Source organism: Argiope bruennichi, chromosome 2 (assembly GCF_947563725.1).
Source record: "Argiope bruennichi chromosome 2, qqArgBrue1.1, whole genome shotgun sequence".
Classification (NCBI taxonomy): Eukaryota; Metazoa; Arthropoda; class Arachnida; order Araneae; family Araneidae; genus Argiope; species Argiope bruennichi.
In genome coordinates, this window is record NC_079152.1 from 12,454,250 (window position 1) to 12,467,496 (window position 13,247).

The 13,247-nt window shown below is 30.1% G+C and overlaps 1 protein-coding gene and 1 long non-coding RNA gene across 13 annotated transcripts in view; one reads left to right on the top strand and one right to left on the bottom strand.

Annotated features, from left to right (window-relative positions):
• The window catches only part of LOC129961868 (uncharacterized), a 41,876-nt gene continuing 28,629 nt past the window's right edge, over positions 1-13,247 (top strand). The window contains exon 1 of the long non-coding RNA XR_008783841.1: positions 1-66. This is a non-coding gene — a long non-coding RNA (uncharacterized LOC129961868). The remainder of the gene's footprint in view (positions 67-13,247) is intronic.
• Positions 8,370-13,247, bottom strand: part of LOC129961867 (sodium channel protein para-like) — a 340,223-nt gene continuing 335,345 nt past the window's right edge. For all 12 annotated transcript variants that reach the window (XM_056075468.1, XM_056075475.1, XM_056075474.1 and 9 more), the window contains one exon: positions 8,370-12,169. In XM_056075468.1, coding sequence (XP_055931443.1) covers positions 11,112-12,169 — 1,058 coding nt within the window. In that variant the 3' untranslated portion in view covers positions 8,370-11,111. The remainder of the gene's footprint in view (positions 12,170-13,247) is intronic.

Below are 13,247 nucleotides of genomic sequence, written 5' to 3' on the forward strand. Positions count from 1 at the left end.
AAAGGCGGGATTACGAATCTTGGATTACGAAATGTTGATCACAATAAACAACAAACCTGCATTCCGGTAAATTATTTTCTTCGATTATTTTATAATTATTCATTCATAGGTTATTATATTTAAAAAATAATAAGTGTTTTTTTCACAAATTTTGATATAAAACAACAAATTAAAAAAACTTATCTGAAATTATTTTATAATTTACGAAGATAAATTAAGATAAAATATTTTCATATGCATCAATAAAATAAGTGTTTATTTAATTATAAGTGAACGTTATTTTAATATAATTTAAAAATTTAAGTGGAAATTTGAAAAATATGTTATTTGTATTGATTCAAAATGTTTTTGTGTTGCCGCTTAAAATATTGTTTTCTGTGATAACAAGCTAATATCTTTTTGTAATATCTTTAAAAAATAATAAATAATATAATAGTAGTGCTTTTAAAATAGAACAAAGTGCACAGTCAACTCCAACTTCTTTATATTTATTTTACTTTTCCGTACATGAAGAATGTAAAGAAAAGTATGAAGATTAAAAAAATCCGAACTAGAATGTTTCACAAATCTCCATGCTTCAAATCTCCTCGAGTGCGGAGAACCTATGTTTGGAATTATATCTGTCTATCAATCTGTGCACATAACTCAAAAGCGCCTTGAGTTAGACGAATGCCATTTGTTTTATGGGTTTTTACAAGATTGTTTTGTAGATTTTCATCAAATTTTGAATGAAATCCAATCACTGAAAGTTATTTATCTTCCCAAATGCAAGTGAACCCTGCTTTTTCAAAATGTATTAATCTAGATGAATAAAATTTGGTAGATATTTATAATATTTAATAATATTGAGAGCTTTTGCGTTCTTAAATTTTTTTTGATAGAGAAAATTGTATAAAAAGATTTAAGAAGTAAAAAAAAAAAGGAGTGGTTACTATAATATCGTATTTGAGCTGTTTCAAGAATATTGAAATCTGGAACATAATTAGGATAACATCATTAAAAGAATTATCTGAACTAAGAAACAATAGAATTAAATTGTTTATTAATAAAAAATTATTAAAAACTCAAAGTTTTAAATTTAAAATCCTTTTATGGAATTTAATATTTTGGTTCTTATTAAACTCAATTTAGGAAAAAAAACGATTTAATGATAAAAAGAATTTTAATAAAAATTTCTGTATTATTAAATTTTTGGAAATCATTTTCGAAAAATTGAAGATACCAAAAATTATGCACGATATTAAAAAAAATATCTTTTAAAAAATGACAGATTTCGGTAGCTCCCCATTATATTAAAACTTTAAGAAAAAGGATTTGTAGTTATGATTACTATAGCAGAAATTTAGATAAATAAAACACATCACAGTTGTAATAATGAAAATTCCATTGAGTTTATAGAAGCAGAAAAGGGATTTATCATAACACGAATTTAAAAATGATTGAATCAGACTTTTTTAAGAGAGCTAATGGACAGGTGGAAATTTTAATTTGAGTAAAAAGTTAAATATTATGTCTTTAATTTCTGTTAGTCAGGATTTGGATATTTTTCTTTCAAATCCTGTTAACAATTTTTGTTAAAAATAGAAAATAGAATTATCTATTGTCAAAAAGAATTAAAATTTAAATGAAACTGATGAAAACACATGGAAGGAATTTACTTAAATTTAAAAAAAAAAGATATTTAAAGGGAAAATTTTGTTATCCATTTACGATAAAAGAGAAGAATTTCGTTATAATATTTTTAATCTTAGTAATTTACTCTTAAATTTAAATTCTAAAAAAAATTTTAAATTAATTTTCTATTAGGAATATAAAGATTATAATTACAAAATTTTCTATATTAAAGCGATAAATAATCTTAACATTTTGAAGACCCCGATCACGTATAGATGATCACACGACTCTCCCTTCACGGCCCACGGTATTGTATGCGTGATCAGCTTTTCCCACGCCAGGAGCTCATGACATACGTGATTTCAATTTGGAGCATTTTATTTAAATTTTTAAATGGCACTAGATGCTGGTTTGGGTCCGTTATAATTTCGAATAATGTTTCACAGAACATTGACCTTCATTCATTTGATTCCGAAATTTTATTTGATCCGGGTCTTTAAACATATAAATAATTACCCTTTTTCGACTCTCTCGAGAGGATTGGGCATTTAAAGGACCTTGACTGACTGCGCTCTGGGTTTACATTAATATTTTTACTAAGATAGATAAAAGATTGGTTTATGTGGGTGTAGATTTATCGTTTGCATGTAGGGTTTGCTAGGTAGGTTTTGTATATTTTGGATCAGTTTTATTTTAATCACTGTGGCGAAAAGAACAAAATATTTTAGTTAGAGTGAGATTTCTAAATTGATAAATGAATCAGACAGTGAAACAGACGAAAGTGATTTTTCGAATATAAGTGGTAATGAATCTGACTATTCATTACCACTAATTGATTATGGGGATAATAGTGCAGATAATTTAAATACGCATGATTAAATGCACATATTTAAAAAAATGTTTCTCGTACTCGAAGAGTTTGAAATGTAGAGATTTGTCAAAATTTCCAATTCGAATTTTTTGATAATTATAACACTTTCTGTTTGCATAATTCGAATATGAAAAAGTAAAAATGTGATAAAAAATAGTAATAAATGTAAAATAGTGTGCTAAAATTAAGTTATGTGCAAATAAGGTTTATAAAATTATTTAAAATAATATAAATGTAGTGTTTGGACAGTAAATATAATAAATCCGAAGCAAAATTAAATTATTCGGAGAAATCAGCTTTATTAAATTATTTATATAAATGGTAAGTTATTATATCATTTAATAAGAATTTGTACTTATATAAATGAATTATTTATTAATTTATATAAATGATTTTATATTATCATTATATAAATGATTGATTCTCAATTTGTTTATAAAAATTATTTTTAATAAAAGAAAATTTTTATTGTTAAAATAATTACCTTTTAAAAGTTAAAAAGAAATCTTTGATTTTATTGTAAAGAACTTCAACTTTTTAATTTATTATTCAAAAATGTGAAATACCTCTTTCTTCTTCTCTCTCTCTGTGATATTAGATAGTTTGAGACTATTGAAAAAAACAATAACAACAGGAACTAGAATAGGAAGGCAAAAAGCAATGAGAAAAGAAGGTCACGAGAAAGTATTTTGGACTTAAATAGTTTCAGAAGGGAATTTGCTGATATGGTATTTTGATTCAGCTCATGGGAACATAAAAGCCAGGAAAGAAATTAAACTGATGCCTGATTTCAAGAGATTAGGTTATTTTTAAAATGTAGAAAAATTGATATCCGATCTAATGAATTTCTGCTATATTCAATAACATCTCGAATTGACAATGCATATAAAACAATGAGTAATTGTATATTTATAATAATAATTATATATTTATATATGAGTAATAGTATATGAATATAAAAATGTTACTAAGCTTCATAGTTCATTTTTAATTCAATTTTATTTAATAAAAATATCTCCAATTCAAATTTAAAACTGAATTATATTCAAATAAATGATTTGAAAATACTTCAAAATCATATCAAGAACTATTTTACAGGCGCAATGATACACAGAATTCGAATAATTGTTTCTAATACACTTTTTAAAAAATTATATTAATTAAGGATTTATTTTTGAATTTTAACTTGCTATATAAAAATTCGAAGCAGAAAAAGAATTGAGAGAGGAAAAGCTTAGAAATCTCTAAATGTCAGCAATAAATTATATTTATTTCCCAAAATTATAATATTTTTTGTATTTGCAATATATGCAGTTTATAAATTCAAAATTCAATGCATCTCTTTCTTACATTTCTAAATACATTATTGTTTTTAAACATCATTACATTTTCCGAATTTCAACAAAATAAAAATTTATGTCTAGTCTTTTATTCGTAGAAATAAAGCAAATTTGAAACATTTATAGTTATTTATAAATATTATACAAGATAAAAACACTTTGTATAGCTTGCTAGCAAAATAATCTTTCAGTTTTGACTTGTTAATTATTAGTCAATGAACAAATAAAGCGCAATACAGGGGGGGGATGGCTATGAATTAAAAATGCATAAAAGTGAGATATGAATTCAAAACAAGCACAACAATTTATAAACAAAAATTCTATGAGAGTAGGACAAATATTTTCTTCAAAGAATTTTATATGCGTGCTTGCTTTAATTTGAATCAAAATTATTTTTAGCAATTACTTTATTGAATAAGAATCTAAATTGCATATTTTCTAGAGAATTTTTTAAAAATTAATGGATTTTGAAAATCATTTAACAAGTATTTTAATTCAAAAGCAAATTTAATATTTAAAAATATATTTGCCTGCAATTAAGTAATGGCATGTATTTAAAACTGTCCGAACAAAATTTCACTTTTAATAAATCTTCCATAGTCAAATACAATTTTTAAGCAATAAAAACATTACCTTTAACTTAAAATAAAAACATGCAATACATGCAATTTTGCGAGATAATTAAAAACGATAACGATATAAAAGAACAGACAATATCGATAATCGTCTGCTCTTTCCAGTAATAAATATGTTCTCACATTTTTTCATGCCTTTATTCGAGTTGTTTTGTTTCATTTACATAAGATAAAATGAGGGATCCATTTTGTACTGACTTCTTGATAAATTTAAAATTTAGTATTCTCTTTACAATGTACTGTTTTAATATGTTTAAAACTTAATGATAACTTATTACTTTAATTAAATTTTAATTCTACTCAAGTACAGCTACCAAGTAGTGAATTTGGGTATCGATTTTAAAATTCTACAATCATTTATGATAATGAATTACAGATTTAAGACTAAAAAGTAGAAAATAATTTATAATTTTGACGTTTTAGCAATCTAATAAAAATGAATTTTTAAAAATCACATTTAATCTTTTCGAAATTTACGTAACAGTGCAATTTCGTATTCTTATTTGCAGAAAACCTGAAAAATGGTGTTTAATATTCTAAATGTCATGTAATATCATAAATAAGATTCGTGTATTGTAACAATATTGTTGGGTATTTTGTAATAGTACGCAATATTGCTGAAATAATATAGTAAGGTATATCTTGTGTTATTTCGCGTCAATGGCGGGTTAAGTCATTTTTTGACCATAGGCAAAAGGCATAAGGAGATTCTTCTTTTAATAAAATGTTTGATTAATTATTGCATTTTTTAACTTATTTGTTTTAAGTTAATTCCTTTATTTTATTATTTTTGCAAAAATGTACATGTTTTAATTTTATATTATGACTTTTGTACGTAATATTATTTGAGCAGAAGTTCTGTGCAGTAAATACAATAATGATAAAGTGAAATTATTGAAAGAGATAAAATTCCTGACCAATAATACATGAAAAAGTTTTAATATGAATAATATTATCTTTTATGAATAATAGAATTTGTATTTGTTTCAAATTTATTTATTTCGCCTTTAGTCTAATCGGAATGCATAGTTCCTCATCTGAGTTGAAAGACTCGTGGCAGCTGTCTTTTCGGAAATACGCTGCTACTTTGGCTATAAGAAATAAAAAGAGCTTACCGAAAATTATTAAAATGATCTTTATAAGGTGATATTTATTTGATAATTAACATGTTTTATATTAAAATAGGAGGAAAGAAAGATCTAAAAATTTCGTATGGCAATGGATTATAAAAAATATGTGTGCTACCCACTTGAAAATCTAGATTTAGAATTTAAGGTAGATAACAACATTGAGATGACGGTTTTTAGCAAAAATATCGAATATCCTTATTCTTAAATTTTAAATTGATTTCTATATAAAACCAACTGAATTTTGTTTCTCCGTTTATTCTTCCAGGATATTCTTCATTTTTTTCATTTTCATAATATACTATTTAATATTATTTTACATCTTTAAATGCTATTTTCTCAAATTCTAAATTTTAGTAAAGCCTTAAATTATTATTATTATTATTATTATTTGCTAAAATTTGGTAAAATGATTTCCGAAAATGTTCTGAATCTCTTGAACTAAAGAATAAGCCGCCTATTAATTATAAAAAAAAAAGATTCTTTAAGGATTTAATACTTCACAGTGCGAAAAAAAATTCAAAATTGCATGTTATTATCAGTCGAACCCCAGTATTTAAATATTATAGTATACAGGATTTACAGTAAGCAGCTTATACTTTAGTTCAGGAACTGGATATTATGTTTTTTTAATATATCTATAGAATGTTAAGTAATTTCTTTGATAAACTTATAAACTAGGTTTTGGCTTTATATTACTTTTAAGCCAACAAAAAACTATATTGTGTAAAAATTACTTTTGGCCTTTAATTGATATATTCTGTTTCAAGAAAGTTTTTTTTTTTTTTCAATCTAATGTTATACGAAAATTTAAAATTACGAATATTTTATAACTTAATTAAAAAAATTCATCCCGAATGTAGTCATCTACCTTAAAATAAAGAATGCAATTTAGATTTTTATTGAATATAACATGATCTCTTGTAGGTTTTGTTTAGCAATTCCTAGCAATGATCCCTTGTTCCAATTGTTTAGCAATGGTCTTCATAATTTTTGTTGGAATTTTGTGTGGTTTCTTCTATACTTGTATATGGGTTCGTGTCCACAATTGATCATAACACAATCTCTCATAGTTTTTGTTTGAATTTTGTGTGGTCTCTCCTATACTTGTGAAAGGGTTCATGCTTAAAATTGATTGTATTGTTGTTGAACATATTATGATATCTCTTAGTTCTTGAAAGAATTTTGTGTAGTCTTTCTGTACTTGCTTGTACTTTCTGTACTTGCATAATTTATCATAATGTTATTGAACATATTATGGTCCCTCTTAATTTATGTTTGAATTTTGTGTGGTCTTTGCTGTGATACGAGTGGTTTAACAATTGATCATAATATGGTCCTTCTTAGTCTTTGTTGGAATTTTGTGTGGTCTCTATTGTACTTGCAGCGGGTTCGTGTCCGCAATTGATCACAAGACAAACCCTCATAGTTTTTGCTTGAATATTATGTGGTCTCTGATGTGCTTGTGGGTGGGTTCGTGTTTGCAATTGATCGTAATGTTATTGAACATATTATGACCCATCTTAGTCTTTGTTTGAAATGTGATTGGTCTCTTCTGTACTTGTTCCTGTTCGCAGTTGATCGTAATTTTATTGAATACATTATGATAGCTCTTAGTTCTTATTAGAATGTCTGATCTTTTCTGTACTTATGAGCGATTTCGTGGTTGCAATTGATTGCAGTTTTATTGAACACATTATGATCCCTCTTGGGTTTTGTTTGAATTTCATGTGTTCTCTGCTATGTTAGCGAATAGGTTCGTGTTCGTAATGGATCACAATTTAACTGAGGATATTATGAACCCTCATCGTTTTTGTTGGAATTTTATGTGGTCTCTGCTGTACTTGCTAGGGGGTTCGTGCTCGCAGTTGATCATTACACCATCCCTTATAGTTTTTGTTTGAATTTTATGTTGTCTCTGCTGTGCTTGTGAGAGGGTTCATGTTCAAATTTGAATGTAATGTTAATGAATATTTTATGATCCCTCTTAGATTTTGCTTGAGTTGTGAGTTGTCTTTGCTGTACTTGTGAGAGGGTTCGTGTTCACAATTGATAATTATGTTATTAAACATATTATGATTTATGTTAGTCTTTGTTTTAATTTTGTGTGATCTTTTCTGTCTGTGCGTGTGAGCTGTTTTGTGTTCGCAGTTGATTGTAATGTTATTGAATATATTATGATGTAAGTGGTTTCGCAATTTGTCGTAACATGAACCTTCTAGTCTTTGGATTTTGAGAGTTCTCTGCTGTGCTTGCGTGCGGGTTCGCAAGTGAGCATAATTTTATTGAGTATATTTTGATCCCTCTTATTATTTGTTGGAATTTTGTGTGTCTCTGCTATACTTGGGAGTAGATCCATGTACGCAATTAATCATTACACAATCCCTCATAGCGTTTTGTGTGGTTTATGCTATGCTTGTGAGCGGGTTCGTGTTTGAAACTGATCGTAATTTTATTGAATATATTACGATCCCTCTTAGTTTTTGTGTGTTTTCTTCTGTACTTGTGAGTGGGTTCGCAATTAACATGATCCCTCTTAGTTTTTGATTGAATTTTTTGTGTTCTCCTCTGTACTTGGAAATGGATTCGCAATTAATCTTAACATGATCCTCTTAGTTTTTTATTGAATTTTGTGTGTTCTCTTCTGTACTTGCGAGCGGGTTCATGCTCGCTGTTGATCGAACGGATTCGTGCGTAACAGACAGGCGCGCTAAGCACAGAATTGATTTATTATACAAGGCAGAAACTACACACTACAAACATGTCTTTGCTTGAGCATTGGTTCGTTGTGATAAATTATCAAAAATTTATTCAATGATGTATTTACAGGCAGTATGGTACAAACTGTGAAATTCAAAACGTCTTACAAAGTAAGTACAAGCTGAAAAGGCAGAATTGAGAAAATGATTGAAACTTGGTGTTTAAAATGGAAATGGCGATTCAACTTCTTGAAGCATTTTTTAGTAGTAATAGTAGTAATAGCATCTGCGATGGTCATTGTTTCCAATAGCGCATCGCCAGAATATATACGATAGAGTAGAATCTTTAAAAGTTCAGGCTCTTCGAAACTTAAGAATTTCTCTAAGAATAGGATGGAGGAGTTATACAATCAGTTTCTGCTGTTCCAGTGTTGCATTTTTTAAGAAAGCTAATAAACTTTTAATAATGCTAGAGGGCCTAGATTGGAGGCGTTTCTAAAGATCTAGTTCGGATTTAGGTATTTAATTTTCTAAATTCTAGAGCTCCTGCTAAATTTAACAGGCGAGTCGAATTGACGCTAAAATTTGTTGTGATTTATATGATGATGATTGTTGGTTTTTTTTGGAGAGTTTTAGATTTCTTCAGAAAAATGCGAATGAATGCTACCAGAATGCAAAATAAGAGCAATAAAAAATATTCCAAAAACATGGGAAAAACGTATTATTATGTCGAAAAAACAAAAGAGGGAAACATTTCAGACTTCTTAGCACCAAAGTGGCACACAATGGTTTGTATTTTGTTATTTCCTCTTTTATTTTGTGTGAGACTAAAGAAATAAACAATTCATGGAACTTTGAGCTTCGAATACTAAAAAGCGACGTGCTGATAAATTCATACATCTTTTTTTTATATATATTAACATGAGCTTCGAGTCGGGACGTGGTCTAAGCTCGTGGATAAAATTTCTTATCGTGTATATGTATATATTTACAACGTACTATTTATATATATACATGTACACGGACATTTTTTTGCTATTTTATAAGTATATATAATATATTTGTTTATTTATATTGGACATTCTATAGAAACGAGTATATAATCATCCGGGGCGAGATGGGAGGAGGTGCTGGGATTTAATAGAATAGAAAGAAGCTAAATTCAAGCAATTTCAAAATCGTTTTGCTGAGTTTTTTTTCTTCTTTTATTTATTTATCTTTATGACGCAATATCTTGCTGTTTGGGACAGCAACAACAACGCAGAAAGGCACATGATTAAAATGAAACCTCTGAAGAGAGCAGGAACGCTCATGAGTGGCTGACGGAAAAAGGCCGTGACGGCAGGCGTCACACGCGTTTAAACGCTTCTTCTTTTTTTCACCTTCTGTTCTCCCAGGGGAACGGCAAGAAACTGAGCTTGGAGTGTTTAGACGTCTAAAGTTTACGTGTGCAAAGAGAGATAGGACATGAAAAAATGTTGTTGATTTGTTTTTCCCCTGACCAGTTGTATGTGACCCTGATTCAATTTAAGGTTCGTTTATTATTATTATTATTTATTATTTTGCTAGACGAGTCAGCGCCACGGCGCTGTCAAGGCATTCCTCTTGTAGGCTAAAAGACTACTGAGTCCGCATGAAAACTGAGGAACCCTAAAATGACGGTGTTCTCACTAAAGGTACTCATCCTCCCATCATATATAGAGATATACAGGTTCAGTATATATCTGTATATATATATAGTTTGTATGTACACACATATCTCACTCTCATACCTGATAGTTTTTTTTTGTGCTCTGTCATTTCACACTCTATCACTCGCTTCCTCCACGCATTAAAAACCTGAGTTTTTCCTGCGCACGGGCCGCGTTTAGATCACCACAGACGTGAGTGCAGTTGATAAAAATTAAAAAAATAGCCTACGCGTATTATTTTTTTTCATTATTTAGTATTTCTCTCTAATCTAACTCAAAACATACCTCGTATCTATCTTCTATTGCTATGTAACTCAACAGACAACGAATCGTTTCAACAAGAAATTATTGCATATTCACTTATCCATTGCTGGGAAATTAAGGCCCTTATTAAATATATTTATATATCTGGATAAAGAAGGGTCTGCCGACGCCATTTCTTCCTCCGATTTGAGCGGCTGAAGACCTGACAAGATAAAGATTTGGAAGCTTTAAAATATACTATCACCGAAAGACATACCGTAACAGTTCGCTGCCGCAGTAAAAGCAAAGCGCCTCTGACCAAGCTTATCTAGTTTTAAGCCTTCAGACTTCCTTTGTGCCATGTTCCGAAATATCCCAGTGGTACGTTTGCTAAAATTGAAAAGATAAAATACTTTTCTGGCTTCAAATAGTATTATTTTTAAAAGGAAACGAACGAACTATACTTCCTTCTAACAACTTTTAACCACTTAAAATTAGAACATAATATTAAAATTATATATGTATATATATTTCTCTCTAGCAGCAATATGCTATGGCTTTAACCACATATTTTTTCTTGCGTATTTACATATAGTGTAAATAGATAATTAGTGTAAACTAATTGTTAGAAAAATAACGATGGAAAACATTGGTTTTGTCAACCAAGTACACGTGTTGTAAGCAGACAGGTATACGTGCCCCTGCATACATAATATAAAAATATACGCTTCAATTGCAGCCCCATATTTTTTTTTGGTTCGTCGCCACGAGCTCAATGAAATTCAGAGATAGATTAGATAGAGACATAGAGATAGAGCAAGCCTTTTTGTAGTTGTAGCTGTATGAAGCTATAGAAGGTTCCCCTGTCCCTTAGCCCATGTTCAGTAATTATCACACATCTGTGGAGAGTTTGGTGACACTTGGCGACCTAGAGTGAATGACGACTTTGTGTCCATTCTTGGTCACGTGTCCGTCACTCTCGACCACAATTGCAGTCTGTTGAGGCTTGGGCTCTGATTTGCTTCGGCCCTTGTAGCGACGCCAGGCCTGTTGGATGACGCGGGCTGCGTAGATCTCCCGCTGTCTGAAGATGGTACCGCTCACCGCCTCCAGTCCTCCCCGGTCTTTGATAGGCACTACGTCACCAATGTCCGCACTTTCGTCGATTACATGCCCCTTCCTGGCGAAGAAGTCCTTAGTCAGCGCGTCCAGGATGTCGACGCAGTAGATTAGATCCCCTTTACAGATGGGTATGTCCATCGATATTATTTTGTACTTGTTAGGCTTCGGGATCTGTAACGGTTCCTCCAGCGCGTCCAAGAAGTCGGTCAGATACTCATACTTGATAAACTGAGTGCCATCCGGGTCGAACTTCTGCCAGATCTCGTAATACATATCGTAATCATCGGCAGTGAGACCTTCTTGGACGTCTTCTGTGGCCTGACTGTAGTTCTCCAGAATGACAGCAATGTACATGTTGATGATAATCAGGAAACTGATAATCAAATAGGTTACTAGATAGGCGACTGCGATACCCTTGCTCCCGCAGTTGCCCGGATCGTCTTTATCGGGATCAGGAGGATCACAATCGGTGTCGTCCATGATGCCAGCCAGGACACCGTCCCAGCCGGCAGAGGTGGACATCTGGAAAAGGAGGATTATGGATTGTCCGAAAGTCTCGAAGTTGAAGTTCTCATCGATACCGTACCGATGCTTGACTGTCTTGAAGAAAGACATGCCGAAAATGGCATAGATGAACATCACTAAGAAAAGCAGGAGGCAGATGTTGAAAAGGGCTGGCAGGGACATGGCGAGTGCAAACAGCAGGGTTCGGATTCCACGGGCTCCTTTCACCAATCGCAGCACACGACCCACTTTCACCACTCGGACGACACGGAGCAGCGTCGGTGATACGAAATACTTCTCGATCAAATCCTTTAGCACGACACCTGGAATGAAGAGAAGAGAGGAAATGAGAAAAATCTGTCAATGCTAATCTGAAGCTCTCATGTTGATAACAATAAGCAATATTATGAAAAGCGGAAGAATATCAGAGCACTGAGTATACGATATTAAGTTGTATTGAAATTCTGAAGATGAAGTAAATAACATTAGGTGAAGTATAAGTTAAGGTAAAAAAATAAATGCTTCTATGCAAATCTAAAGATAGTATTGAAATTCTCAGTTGGTAATAAGAGAGAAGCGCCCTGAATTAAAAAAAAACAATCCTAGAATATATTTTGACATTATGAATTGAAAACCAGGTGATAATTTTTTTATTATTTTAAGTTTCGATTGTTGTTTTGCCCACCTTCTGAAACAAAACTTTTCTTTGTATAAAATAATACGCGCCAGAACTAAATTTATCGTTAATTCGACTTTCAGTTATAAAAGCTCTAGTTCACAATAAGCTGAAAATTTAAATGTTGATAGCAATAAGTACTGTTATAAGAAGCAACAGAATATCAGTATTTAATGTAAGTTATATCGATATGTTAAAGATGGAGTAACATCAAGGTGAAATGTAAGTAAGGTAAATAAATCTCAGATTTTATGCAAATCCAAAGATAGTATTCAGATTTTTGATTTTTATTGAAACAGATGCACTTTGAAAGAAAAAAAAAACTCCAAGAATATATTTTAGCATTTTAAATTTTAATTGGAAATCTTTAGACAGTTTTTTTATTAATTTCGATTGTTTTTACACCCATCTTCTGTAACAAATATTTTAATTGAATAAGGTGATATATTAATCAATAATCTCTGAAGAAATTATCGTTCATTTAACTTCCAATTATAAAAACTCTATTTCATAATAAGCTGAAAATTTATATGTTAAGGGAATATAGATTCATATATCATAAAAATTATCAATACTTTTTATACTTTAGTGCTGTGTTAATCTTTTAATGGATATGAGAAATATAATCCAAACTTATTTAGGAAAAAATGAAAGAAAACAAAACTTTTAGAACAAAAAAAAATTGCCCATTTTTTGCAATAAAACTTTTTATTGAATAAAATGAT